At 21.7% G+C, this 15,449-nt stretch overlaps 1 protein-coding gene across 1 annotated transcript; it reads left to right on the top strand.

Annotated features, from left to right (window-relative positions):
* Positions 1 to 4,288: 4,288 nt before the first annotated feature.
* LOC112596531 (CDK5 and ABL1 enzyme substrate 2) lies at positions 4,289 to 14,693 on the top strand. Its single transcript, XM_025342263.1, has 11 exons — positions 4,289 to 4,498; positions 6,533 to 6,939; positions 7,011 to 7,150; positions 8,112 to 8,298; positions 8,365 to 8,494; positions 10,736 to 10,845; positions 11,490 to 11,596; positions 11,692 to 11,807; positions 12,511 to 12,617; positions 12,715 to 12,919; positions 14,387 to 14,693. The coding sequence occupies exons 2-11, from the start codon at positions 6,557 to 6,559 to the stop codon at positions 14,525 to 14,527; spliced, it is 1,626 nt and encodes a 541-aa protein (XP_025198048.1). The 5' UTR covers positions 4,289 to 4,498; positions 6,533 to 6,556; the 3' UTR covers positions 14,528 to 14,693.
* The last annotated feature ends 756 nt before the right edge of the window (positions 14,694 to 15,449 follow it).

The following is a 15,449-nucleotide window of genomic DNA, read 5'->3' as shown; positions in this document are numbered from 1 at the left end:
GTTGCGTGTATTGTGTAATAACATAACTAAAAGTCAGATATTGTCAGCAACTAATAGATGATATCTACAACGACTTCAATTATGCGTAGAAAATAATGGAGGAAACTTTGAACAATTTATTTAATAAATTGTATGATAATAAAATTATTGTTATAAATAATATTTAATAAACAAATGTACGATATATATACCTATATTATGTAAATTGTATTTATAACACGTATAAAAAAATAAAAATAAAATACGTTAAAACGTTCAAAAATTAACCAAACGTTTATACACTACTTTTATTTAAGTTATTAAATGTAATTATACACAATTATGGTAACATGTCAAAGAGTTTTACTTATTTATTATAATAAATAAATAAATAAATATGAAATTAAAAATGAACGTTGTCATTAAAAAATAAAAATTTAATAAAAGTCTTAACTATAAAAATCGTTAAATATAATTTTAAATATTGTTTTGTAAAGGCATAAAATGTATACAAAAATTATATTTTTGAAATTATGTGTAAATACTCAAATTGATCGATCATCTTATAAATAGTTATATATAACTGTACTAAGTAGGTCCTCTACCTAATTTATTGATTTAAAAAATGTATTTTTGATAACTATATAACTAGAAATTTTATTCTATTAAAAATTGAAAATTATTAGATACTAAAAATATATTGATAGTAATGTATTTTTGTATATGATCGATTTATTGTTACAAGCATTCAAACTCAATAAATTATAATAACAATTTTAAAGGGCTAAGTAGACAATGTCCATGATTTTTCAATACACTTTAACTATAATTATTAATTTTATTAGCAATACCATTTTGTCCACACTATTTCGACTCTATACTAATATTAGGTACATAATTCTGACTTACATTTTATATACTAAGTGGAGTGATAATGTATTCATTTTAAAATGATATGTGGTTTTTTTAATTTTTTTTTTTTTTTGTATCTGTCATCATTTTTTGGGACCTTATTTGATTTGATTTTAAACTTTAAGTGTAGTTTCTGATAGGAAATTTTAACTTATTAGTACTTTGAAGATCAAAAGTAAAAAATTTCCAATACTTAACAAAATAATTTAGTAAAAACAAAACAAAAAAAAAAATAAGGAAAAACGAGAATTTTTACATAAACCCGCAATTTGATTGAATTAATTTTATTTTTTTGGTGTCACTTAATAATGAAAAAATAAATAACCATAGACATTTTTACTGAATGTTTATTTTAGTATTTTTTATAAATGATAACATTTTCAGAATATTTTAAGCCGAAAAGTTACATAAAACACTTACATTGCTAAAAAATATAAAATAAATGATTATATGTGAATACATTTTTTATGTGGCGCGTGGGTTAAAGAAAAAATTATTAATAGGTAGCTAATGCACTAATATAATTTAACGAATATAGATTTGTTGAAGATCAAGAAATAATTACTGTCACCATTTGTCAACAAATAGTAAATGTATTCCAATATATTATAATAGTTAGTTAGTCAGTATTTAACTAATTTATGCTTAATTATTTTTTCTAAATTTTATTAGACGAGAAAAATATTAACATGAAGGTCAGCGGTATATAAAGTTAACATTGTATAAAATGTACATAGAGTATGATAAATTATATAGCCAATTTCATCACTTGTACGCCTACCAAAAAATTTTTTTTATAGATTTTGCAGAAAACATACTGCGTGGAATTGGCTATAATTATTAATGTCATCATTAATAACTTATATAAATAACCTATCTAATTTGTCATGGCTTATATTATATAGGTACCTGCAGAGTGCAGAACTACCTTAAGTTAATTTACGAGTAATATCAGTACGGCAGTACCCTTATATCAATTTTTTCTTGTCAAATAAAATTAAAAATAGGTTACCTATACATTATTACTATAATACAATCATAGTATTATACATTATTATTAAATATTGATTATACCGAATAATCACAATAACGACGATGGATAAATAGACAATACAGATTTAGCTAGGTACTACCGAATCTAGGACATTTTTCTCGCGATAATTTTTTCCTATATAAATTAGTAATAGCATGTTAAAGCATTCATTTATACATAATAAAACATACTTTTTAATATATACTAAATTAATCCTGTAAGCAGATATATCGTGTGAAAACAAAAGATTAAAAAATAGTTATAAAAGGTACCTATATAATGGGTATTATATATATTAATATGCATCTATTACTCATATGTTACCTAATGATCAAGATTCTGTTTATAACTTGTGATTTTAAATAATTTAGAATTTTATTTTTATCAAAATTATCACCTTATTTCCAATTTATCATGAAATGAAATCTAACAATTTTAACTTAATAATAGATCACCAATTAGCAATCGGTAGTATACCATCATAAAGATTACATACCTACACAGATAAATTAATATAAAATGTAAGAATTAATCCTCGACACTAGTATACTATTATTAAATTATATGTTATGGGCAATGTATAGGAAATTGGGTATTGTGCACAGTACTCGAACTGTACACAATGCTCGATTTAGTGTTCAAAGTGAAAATAAAACACATTGTTTAGACATCGTTTACAAAGAACGAATCCGTGTAGGACAATATGAACTACCAAATAAAAATAACTATATTTCTATTGTAAAAAAAAACAATATATTAATTAATTATTTATTATTTTATGTTATCATCAAGTACCTATATTTATTTATTTCAGCACAAACTATACGTACCTGGCACTTCCGAGTTATTTGTACAATTAGGTACCCGCTGCTTTGCATTTATACCTAACATTTTGTAAGACAAAAATACATCTGTCGTTCCTTTTCCACCTTAGTGACAATTGTGACGAATAGCCTTTCTTAAAGAAATTATGTTTTGATTAACTTCGCTGATAAACATAATAGACTTCAAGCACAATATTTATTGATTTTGGTTAATTCAAATTATAACTGTACTTTTTAATTTTTATAAATAAAAATAATATTGAAAACGTTCACTCCAAGTAGTACGAACACGCCGATTAACACAAGTACCAACATAGTGACATATCACTCAATTTATTTAAGACAAATACCAAATACCAATAGTATTACCGGTAAACGAAGACCATCACAAATTCACAAATCACAATAACTGTTATTAAAATATTAGGTATCAGTGAAATATAAGATAGTATCATAAAAGCAATATTCAAATACATATCACCAAATTTAACCAATGATATTACTACTGAATTATTTACATTGGTATTTTAAATCATATTAAATCTAATAGAGCGTAGTTAAAATATTTACCAGGTATAGTAAAATATTATTTCTATAATTATAATTTAAAAACAAAAAAAAAATTGTTTTTAAAAATATTTGGTATACCTAATATAAAATACAATGTATGTATTGTATCTTTGATAAATTATTTAAATAGTCAATAAAGTAATAATTTGTATAGTAAAATTTAGAGTTCACATTACCCACAACTCAAAAATACGTCGGCCAGTTCAAACTGCCCAGTGATTGTAATGTAATAAAATAACTAATATCTATGATTACCGCAGATTGGTAGATAATAGTAAACAGTAATTAAATACTTTTTATACTTTGTCTAAATTTGGCGAGCCTTGTTTACAGTGACCGGCCACTTAACTTTGTCCATAGACCGTAATACATGAAATAGAGTTTTATTTTTTATTAGTTTTTAGTGCATATAATGGAAACGTCCTACTCCGGGGGGGGGGGGGGGGGGGGTTTCCATACCACCAAAAAATTCTTTAAGGAAAATATCCGTATGGCTGTAGATATATTACTGTGCTGATGCCGATCGGAAAACCAGCTAGTAATAGATAACTGCAGATACGTTATACGTACGTTTTAATTTCCTAACACATAGTGGCTAATACCAGTAATAGGTACCTACTTAAAATTTATAAGAAATATCAAGTGCATAGGTACATCTATTTATTATAAGATAGGAATTTTGATGTAATGACGATTTTTTTTTCATTTGTAATTGAAAAATTTATTTTAGGTATTAATATTTTTATTTTGCATTTTTGAAAAATTCAACTAACAAAACATTTTTTTTAATAACTTAATTTTGAAGAGGCGTAAATGTTGTAATACAATAATTGTATTAAATGTATTGTTTGGAATGAAAACCCGCATAATATTGGTGGCTCGTGGTTATTGATTTATTGTTATCACATCACAGAGATTAGATAACAAGGTGAATGTTCTTAAAGATGATAAAAATATAAAGTACAATATTTGTGATATAATATTAATTACAAAACATAACGATCGAACTAAAAATGTATTAAATCGAACAATAAATCTATAATTATACGTCTTGTAAACACTAAGAATAAAAGTTATGTATCTATTTAACAGTCAAAATCTTACGTTTGTGAATTGGAAGCAAAAAATGTGGACTTTCATTTCCAATTTTGGATAAGTACCCAGTTTGTTGCAACCATCGGTAGGTGTATCATATTATGTTTACTATAGTTCTATTAACTAATAGCTAATATAGTAATATGCATGAACAATTATACTTTAACAAATTTATTTGTAAATCATAAAAGTGTCTAGAAAATTATTTAATCTGTTATATGTATTGTTATGATGTGTTCCTTGATTAGTATCATGTTAAAATATTATTTCTTTTTACAATAACACAGTTATATGTTTGTTCCTGTGGGCTGTGAGTTATTAAATTAACTCTGAGTTATCCATAAAAAATAACTGTTTTAGTCTAATTAAAACTATACAATTTTATTACTTGTAGGTAATCAATATCATTTAAATTTTCTAATTACAGAATATGAAACAAATTTTTAATAGTTAAAAAAACAAAATTATTACTAAAAATGAAATGTAGTAGAACTTTTCGTTCTTGTATAATATATGATAATAATAATCAAAACTGACTCGTATCTGACTATTGCTGTCATATTTAATATTAAAATGTATTTTTTATTATTTAATTCTTTCTTCATGGTTTTGCTCATTTTATTAAATAATATTGCCTTCTTTAGATTAATAATTTTAGTGACATACTCTTATAATTAAGTAATTAAACTTGTTTTCTTTCTATTAAGAAGTAAAAGTATAGTTTATTATTTTACTATAAAATTATTATTTGAATAAAATTAATTAATTAAATTCACAATTTTTTATTTAAATAAAAATCAATTTTTTCATTAATAATTATCATTGACTAATTAATAATAATGATGTACCTACAAATTTTAACATTTAAAATAAGTTTGAAATAAATTATGACTAGAGCTCAGATTTATATGCACTAAAAAGTATCAAAATATACTATATAATATCATTGATTATATAATATTATATAATCAATGATAATATGAATTAAAAATTATGAAAATATTCAAGAATTTTTTTTTTATTTATGTAAAAATATAAAATTCAGAAATTAAACCTCTTATAATAATTAACTACTTAAATATTTAATGAAAAATTTTTGCTTTAATATGCAATACATTTCAAATTTTGTAAAAATATGCATAAAAACAAATGTCACCATTTGATTCAAGTTATTCTGATTCGTGAATATAACTGACAAAAATTCAAAAAAATGAAAATAAAATAATATGTGATTGCATAGAAATCCATGCTCTAATTATGATTTATACATTACACTTTTATTTATTTTGATTCTCTAAGATTGGCTAAATAAAAATTAAGATTATTTTTTATAATACATTATGTTTCACGGTGAACTAACAATTACAATAACTTTTGTTCTATTAAATATTTTCAACTTTTTTATTTTTATTATCAATTGTCATCAGCACTACATTTAAATTAATTTTTCGATTTTTTTTTTTTAAATTTTTTATATAACATTAAGAAATTAAAAAATTTCTTTTTTATATTTAAAAAAATCAAAATAATCATTTTTTTGATTATAATTTTTAAAACATGTTCACAAAAAAATGAAAAATGTTCAGCCGTTTATTTGATTTTTTGAAGTTTGCACTATTTCATATTATTTTAAATAGATTTTCTGAATAATTGATAATTAATAATTGTTGTAATACTGATAAACAAGAAATAAATTTTAATTTAAGCAAACTTTAAAAATTGTTTAAAATTATTGACTTAACCTTAGTAAAAGTTTTTGACACCAAAATGTTTCTAAAAATTGGATTCACAAATTAGCTATCTTGATTGTTATTAATATAAAATAAAAAATTTTTAACTTTTGTTAGTTTTGCATACATAATGTTAAAAAAAAAAATCGAAAAAAAAAGTTGAAAATGTTCAATAGAACAAAAATTATTGCAATTATCAATTAATCGTGAAACAATCTGTATATTGAAACATAAACCATCTAAATTAATTATCAAATAATATTGCTTTGAAACAAATTGTGTTATACAATTTATGTTACATTTTCTTTATTTTTTAAGATGCTTACTAAGTTTTAACTATGTATAGTTAACTTAATATCTACAATTAATATAATATTATATGTCAAAAGGAATTTGAAAAAAAAATTTGAATCATGATGGGCACACTAACTGGGGATACTTCACGTCGTCGAATAGCAGCACTGTCATTTTTAACGAATATATCTCTAGATGGCACTCATAAGGATACTAACAAATTACTTTTCATCAAAAACAATATGTATCATCATCAAAAGTCTGAAATGGAGTTTCCGTCACTTCCTGACATAGGAATGACAAATGAAGAGAATACATTCAGTGAAAATGACATCATCTTGAAACAAATGGATATTGAATTTCATGGTCCTGTAAGATTGACAAAAACACGGTCATTAACATCCACACCAATAAAATTAAATACAAATGATAAAAATAGTATTGATAAATTTTTTGAATCGGATTCAGATAAGAATTCTGGAAGAATACCATTTCGTGAAAGGTGATTCTATTGTTTTTTATGACTAATTATTATTGAATATATTTTTCAATAAAAGAAATTAACATTTCTAGACTTAACACAACTGGAAGTGATGTAACTATGGAATCAAAAAAAATGGCTGCCTACTATCGTAAACGCATGATTCCTCAATCTTTATTATCTGATGATAAAAGTAACATAAATTTCAGCAGTTCTGAAAGTCTTGGCTTAGGTAAAAATATATGCTTATAAAGATATTTTATATATTTTATAAAACAGTAATCATTTTCAGTCACAATAATATTTAATTATACTCAGTTTTTTTAAAGTATATAAATAATTGTATTTTTATTTTATAAATTTCAAGACTAGTTAAATTTATTTCTTTATAATTACTTAAACATATAGACTTCTCAGGATTGTTTTAAAACAATACTAATATATTTACCATACATAATATTTGAAACCCAAACTAAATTACCTGACTGTAATTATTATTATTGTAATAATATTACATAAAATATTTTGTGGAGTGTTTCATATCATTATTCACATACATTTTAACCAAATCGTATTAACATTTATTTATTAAATGTTTTTTATTAAGCAGTATAAATGGTTGCGAATAAAAGTTTTAAATTTATTATTCTGAACCAAGTAATCTTTTGATTATATTCTCATCGTTAAAAAAAAAAAATGTTATTGTAGTATACTTATTTATTAAGGAGTTTAAATGCTTTATAAGGAATTAAAATTTTAAAATATATGAAATAATAATTTTAAAAACCAACTACTAGTTTCTTAAGAATATATCTTTGTTTAACTAATTACAATGTCTGCCTAAGTATATTTGACAAGTATTAATTCAATTTAACTACAGTTTAGAAAAATTTTAATGAAATATATTTAGTTGAATAATGTTTTACCAATAACAAATGATCAAAATAATTCAAACAATAATAATTTATTATTTTAACGCATTAAACTAAGCTTTAAAATGTCAATAGATTTAATAATTTCTTAGTTGAAATTTATACTCATAATGGAATTTTTTTGATATAATGTTGTATAAAAATAAATTGATTTATTAATTAAATGAATGATAATAGATAAATATCAAGTATTAGGCTAAACTAAAAATTATTTGATACATATTTAACTAATGATTAATTAGTTTGTATAAAAAATTACAGCTTTATATAAAAATAGTACTTTGCTTCAAGAAAATAGTTCTTCAAATCAATCTATGGATATTAGAGTTGTACGTCCAACATTACAACATCGATTCAAAAATGAACGTTTAGTATTAGTCACTCCACAGAAAACTCCATTCCTTGTTTATTCGCTAATACCATTCAAAAGATCTAACAGAACCATAATGTTTGTACCAAGTTTTAATAATTATGCAATAAATATTCAATTATTTTTTAATTAATATAATTGTAGTGTGCGATGTGAACAAAAAAAAGAACCAAATCGTAGAAGACAAACATCTGGAACTCGCCCTTTATCTGCTGTTAATGATATAATTGATGCGTTTGATCTTTTTGGATTAGAAAAAGGCAAAGATGGACAGGTACTGTTCAAAAAATAAATAATTAATTAATTAGATTATTAGGTAATATTTATTTTAATATTTTCTTTAATACAATAAGTATAAATTTTCATTTGCCATTATTATGAAGCTTATCAATATATTTATTTTTCATACTTAGGTATAATTAGTTTTAACTTTCATGGCTTGTACCTCAAGTCAAAATATTTATTTTTTTCTTGGTTTCACCAAAAATTATAGGAGAATAAGTTTCAAAAATATTTCTGAGTTATGTATAATTTATGTTATACTTCAAAGCTATAGCGATATTACACATAATTTTTCGATAAATGTGTAAAACGTGTTGTATTATTGTGAAGCTAATAAAAAAATTAGAGTTTATATAAACCAAAAGTATGATAAATTTAATAATTGTCATAAGTTAGTATATATTTGTTTAGAAAAACATTTAAGCTTTTTGCAATACAGTTGTTGTTCATTTAAAATATTATTGACATGAATAAGCATGTTTGTAATCTCCTTATAATAATAAATTTTTTGTATGCTTGTGCATACTAAGAGGATTTTACATATAATGCTCCTTGTGCTTACTGCAAATTTCACCAATTCACAAACTGTTATTAATGCCTATAATAATACCAGTATATAATTGTTTTTACTTATATAATATACTTATAAATATATGCACTTTTTTATAGTAAATAATTTATTAATTCATTTTTAATCTAAAAAAACAAATAAAAATATTTAAATTGAACTAAGTAAAATACATTATTTTAGAACAGGTGTAGAACAAAAACAAATACTTAGTTACTTACATTAAGTTACAAAGATTGATGTAATGTTATTAAATAGAAAACATATGATTATTTTATAATTAACTTAATTTACTTAATAAGATTTCAATATGTATAGTTCAAAAAAAACTTTTTTGATCATCATGAAACAATAGTTAAATTATTTATTTATTTTAATACTTACATTGAATACATTAACAGTGTTTCCTAACCTATGGGTGGTTGCTGTTGGTTTACCAATTCTCTAGGAAAATATCTTAGTAATAAAAAATAAAAATAATATAAATTGAAAAAAATTCTCAAGTTACATTTTAAATGATACCTGTATGTTCAATAATGATGTGAAATAAAACTAGTCTAGGATATACTCGTAGGTACCCTTTATATTTATTGTAACTTAAATATTATTTTAGAAACGATAATGGGAAATTTGTAATATTTTTGATAAATTTGCTAATAATTATAGTTTCATTATGTCCTTGTGCCATATATACTGATATAGTTATATGTCAATTGTCCATATAGTTGAGTTGGAGCAATACATTAAAACTAAGAGAGTAAAAATTAAATTAATTTTATTATTATATTATGTAAATGTATATTTTATTTTTATTTTGAAATATATCTGAATATTTTGGTTTAAAAATAATCTTTATGGTTAACAAAATGAAATATTCATTATTTAGTACTACATTATATATTAAAATAAAATGTTAAAATTACCTATGCTCTATAATAAAAATGGATATTAATGTTGTTACTATATTGTGGAATATTTGATTATTATTTATTTATTTTTTTTTGTATATTTTGGAGGTTGCCTACCCAATAAAGATTAAATTTGTTGGTATAAAAAAGGTTGGGAAATACTGCACTAGATTACTAGAACACAAAAAATTCTCAACTGGCTAATAATCAACTTCTTAATTTTTTTTATCAAATTTTAAACTGCTTTTTTAATTGTATAACATTTACAATAATTTGTGTTGTTTATTCTTTATTCTTATGAGTTCCAACAAAAATCATCCAATATATATTTCACATTCATATTTTGTTTTTACACTAAACTCAATTTTAACATATAAAATAATAAAATGTCATAATCGCTTATGTTAAATTATTTTTTTTATATATATTCATATCTATATTCTATAATATAACATTTTTAAGTAAAGTTTAAATTGTATTTTGTTTAATTTCTTAAGAGGAATATCATTTTATAATACAGAATTATTTAAATTTATGTTAAATTGTTTTTATTTAAACTATGATTTCTAATCAGATCACATTTTTTTCTTTATATTTTATAAACATAATCTAAACTATTGTTATTAAAATTTTTTGTTTTTTATTCTTAATACTCTTTTTGAATTACAATTTTAACTTATCTGTTGTGACCTTATTATTAATTTATAAGAGTATCGGTTATTTCTATGATAAATAGTAAGGTTTTAATCGATTTTAGGAAATATCATACAGCCATTTATTAGTTCCTTCGCGAATTGTTGAACCCAAGACCCCAATTGAAGATATGATGTTAGATACTATTCAGACAAAATCGCATACTTTAAGCAGGTAAATATAATTAATTCATAAATAGTTGTGGTTATTATAATATTCTTATGTTCTTAAATTATATTTAAATTATGTTAACATTAAAATTGTACATTTTTACCAAAATAAACTTGAACATTTTTATCATTCATTTTTTTTTTTTTTAGTCAATTTTTATAATATTAGAAAAACATAAAACTAGTGACAAAACTAAACTGTGGTTCTATTTCTCTATTTTACCATACAATATTAAACATTTTTACAGAAAAAAAAAATGTTTTTTTATAATAATATAAAAATATATTAACTATAAATTTTATTACTTTTATTATCTAATTTATAATAATATATTAATTGTAGTAATTCTGTGTTATATATTTAGTACATACTAAATTTATTTAAAAATGTATTGGAAAGTCTTTATATTATTTTAATTTATTTTTCTTATTAATTGTTTAAGTTTACTTCATTAAAACCTTTAAAACTATTTATTATAGATAGTTATTCTCGTTATTATAAATTTTAAATAATTAAATTTAATTATTAATTTTGTTAGCATTTAAGCCATTTATAGATAATTTAATTACATTAAAATATACTATTAGAAATAATTTAAAAATAATAATTAACTTTTTAATTTTTAACTATGTATTATTTTGTTTAAGATGTATTTCAGCTGATGTTCCTGAAAATGCAGTAATTGGTTCTGGTACTTACAAAATGTGCACTGTTCAACCATCATCATCGCCTCCACAAAGTGATTTGATAAAAGGTAATTAATAATCATGAATAATTGTGTAATGAAAATGTCTTATGAAGTTATTTTATTTTTTTTTTTAACACTTAATTTCTAATATATATTTTTAGTTACTAATACTGAACAAGATGAAAATGGAACGGCCTTGTTTTCTCCAAATATTCTTGATGACCCTGAGTTTTTTGCTGGAAAACATAGAACACTTTTAACATTCATATCTTACATGGTAAATATATTTTGGTTTATTATTTTTTATATTTAGAATATTGTACTGTTAACTATTTGTTTTACTTAAAATATTATCTAACTATACATTCATTGTAATATTTTAAAAGCTACATCCTTATGACTGGTATACTTCGCCAATGTTTGATACTAGTGATTTGTGATTTATATCCTTTTACAATTATCAATGGCTCATCAATGACTGTCATTTAAGTCAAAAAAACCAAATCAAGATCAATATATTAATGAATATATTTTTTAAATTTACTATTTTTCAGAAAATTTGATGTACAAATTACTTTTTCATTTAATATTTTATACACTTTTAACAAGTACGCATATTGTGGCAAATCAAATTTACGTATATAAATATTAATAATTGTTAAACGTAATTAATAATAAGCTGCAATCTTAAAATTAATATTAATATTTAAATTTCTAACTATATTCTATCTAATAGAGAATACACTTATTTGATGCATTCCTACTGACATCCTGTCATCAAGATTTGTTTCATTATGGCAGGGTTTTATGTAAAAATATGTAGAAAAACCAATTTTAAAAATTAAATATGTTTCAAAATACTCTTGTATTAATAGGTATCTATTATTAAATATAAATATAACATTAATATTTTATTGTTTGAGCTATTTTGAATCATAACAGAAGTTTAAAATACATCTATAATATTTGTTGTATTTCAGACATCAATTATTGATTATGTACGTCCAGCCGATCTTAAAAAAGAATTGAATGATAAATTTCAAGATAAATTTCCACATATTGAACTAACATTAAGTAAACTCAGAAGGTAATTGATTTTAAATTAGAAACATACACATCAATTAACATATTATTATAATTTATATTGGTTTATTAAATATTTAAATTTTCATTATTTTTTTTAGTATTAAACGAGAAATGCGTAAAATTACAAAACCAGATGCTACTTCAGATTTGCTAACTATAGCACAGGCCTACGTATTTTTTGAAAGATTATTAGTCAAAAGTTTGATCAATAAGGAAAATCGTAAACTATGTGCTGGAGCATGTATTATTTTGTCTGCAAAGTTAAATGATATGAAGGGTGAACCTTTAACTAATCTTATTGAAGTAAGTTACTCATCAAACTGTAACGTCTTAATATTTTTAAGATCACTTATTTTTTTTTTCTTATTTATTTATTTAATACCGCAGAATAATATTTAAGCCCTTAAAACTTTGCATTTATATCCAAATTAATGTTATGAATAAGGCTATAAATTAAATTATTATACACCAATAATTTCATTTTAAAGTCGAAATTTTTCATAAATAATTTTAAGATATTCTAAGTGGGAAAAATTATTTTACACATTTTAGATGTTATTATATGAGTAGACATTTATAAATTAATTTAAATTGTGTTTTTTTTAAATATTTTTATCAAACATTTGGAATGAAATGGTTTATTTTACTAAATTTTATTAGTATACAAATATCATATTATAGTAAAAATATGAAAAGTTAATTTTACATAAACTTTTTTTTTATTAAAGTTTATCAACATTTTTCATGATATTTATTTTTAATTGTTTAATTTTTATATTTAAAATATGTCATACATACTTATTATTAGTAGCATTTTAGATGTTCATAAATTATGAATTTGAATGCTATACATAAGATTGTCTACTAAATAATCAATTTAACTTATTAATAATTCATAATATTAGAGTGAATTTCTGTATTATAAAATTTAAAGTTAAAAATCATTATCTAATTTATTATACGTGGTTTTTATATTTGTATTTTTAAGCAAGTTATAAATAATAATGGATTTAAATAAATTTTTCTCAATGTAAAATTTGGTATTTTATACATCAATAGAACAATAATAGTACATACAGATACACTACATGTTATTAATATTATTTTAATTCGATCATGTATAATTTAGTTTATAGAATTTTAAATATTATATATATAATTAAAAAATACAGTAGAACCTCGATTATCCGGGGTAATGATGGGGAGACGGTCACACGGATAAATGAAAATCACGGTTAATCAAGACTTTTTATAATAATAACATTTTTTATTTAATTATAATTTATAATTAGAAAAACATAGGTACAATTTCATAATAATGAAATTTTAAAAATTTTGATTCAATTGTAATTAGAAATATAATAATCGATGTACAATATTGCTTATCTTCATATTATTATCGTCAAAAATGTCATTAATACGATTGTCGATATCGAGTATTATGTTTATAAATTTTCTGAAGAGTGGGCACGGTTAATCACAAATACGGATAATCGAGGTTCTACTGTACTAGTCAAAATTGAATTTAATATTAATTGATGATAGATATTCTCAAACGTGAGTGTGTTGTTAGCTTTAATTTTAAATATAACTTCAACATAAATCTATTGAATTACTGATATAATTTTGTTGTATTAATATTAGTTTTTTCTTTTAATTTTTTATTTACTAGTTTTAATTTAATCATATCCTATTTTTTATAGTATTTTAATATCTATACGATAACTAGTAACAAATTTTAATTATTTATTATTTACTTTTATTTTTCAGAGAACTGAAATAGTATTTCGTTTGAGCAGAAAAGATTTAATGGTTTCCGAGTTTGGAGTATTAGTAGCCTTAGAGTTTGGCCTCCATATACCTATTCATGAGATAATGCCTCATTATCAGCGACTATTGTCTGAGTCATGACATAAATACTTAGCTCTAGATATTTTAGAATTGAGTGAAATAGTGGAATTTATTAGAATGAATAAATCTAACTACTTTTAATTAAATGCTTTGTTTGCAATACTTTTATCACTGATCTGCATCATGCATGTTATTTATTTTTATAGTTAAATTTGTTAGATTAACTTGAGTTATTATTGTAATTTAATTTATAATTCTATGTTTACATAGTAATCCTGAATAATATTTGAAACTGTTACCAAATTTTTTTTTTTATGTTAATTATTTTTACTTTACAAGTATTACTATTTATTTATTTTGTAGTTGAGAAAAAAAATAACATTGTTTTATTTATTTTTAATTCATTATAAGTATTTGAAAAAAAAAACAGTATCCAACAACAATAATAATAAATGAAAGGATGTTAAAATATTATAGTTTGTTGTCATTGTCATTTATAAGTAAACCATGGTAAATACATGTACACAGAGATCATACAGTAAAAGAAAAAATAGTATGATTTTCGTTTGTGTGCATTTATTATGTTCTATAAAAGCTCAACTTCTCAGACAAAATAGGACAAGAAATACAATTGACCTTGTGGTATATTTTTAAGATAATTTTACATCAATGTATTAAATGAAGAAATTTTTTAGCAGTAACTATTTGTATACTTTATTGTGTTACAACAAATTTGTACAACAATAATAGTTCTTTTTAGCATTTAAATAAATTTTTATTATATAATTTAATAATAGATATATTTTAATCAAACCTGATAAAAAAATTCACAATATATTATGTTATTAAAAAACATTAAAAATATCTATTTTGCCAGTATGATGAAAACAAAAAATGTATATTTTTTATGTACCTAGTATAATCCTGTAAATATTTATATTCAGTTTCATTGTCTAAATTCTAGCAATGAGCAACTATAACA

The sequence above is a fragment of the Melanaphis sacchari genome, unplaced genomic scaffold, assembly GCF_002803265.2.
Source record: "Melanaphis sacchari strain LSU unplaced genomic scaffold, SCAv2.0 Contig32_pilon_pilon, whole genome shotgun sequence".
NCBI classification, from domain to species: Eukaryota; Metazoa; Arthropoda; class Insecta; order Hemiptera; family Aphididae; genus Melanaphis; species Melanaphis sacchari.
Note: the sequence above shows the minus strand (reverse complement) of the source record. Positions and strands in the feature narration are given on the sequence as shown.

What these genes read in the sequence shown, in the direction of transcription:
- LOC112596531 (XM_025342263.1), top strand. Translation starts at nt 6,557, where the DNA reads ATGATGGGCACACTAACTGGGGATACTTCACGTCGTCGAATAGCAGCA. An exon ending in AGATCTAACAGAACCATAAT is followed by an intron (nt 8,299 to 8,364) that starts GTTTGTACCAAG and finishes ATATAATTGTAG; the next exon opens with TGTGCGATGTGAACAAAAAA. An exon ending in ACAAAGTGATTTGATAAAAG is followed by an intron (nt 11,597 to 11,691) that starts GTAATTAATAAT and finishes ATATATTTTTAG; the next exon opens with TTACTAATACTGAACAAGAT.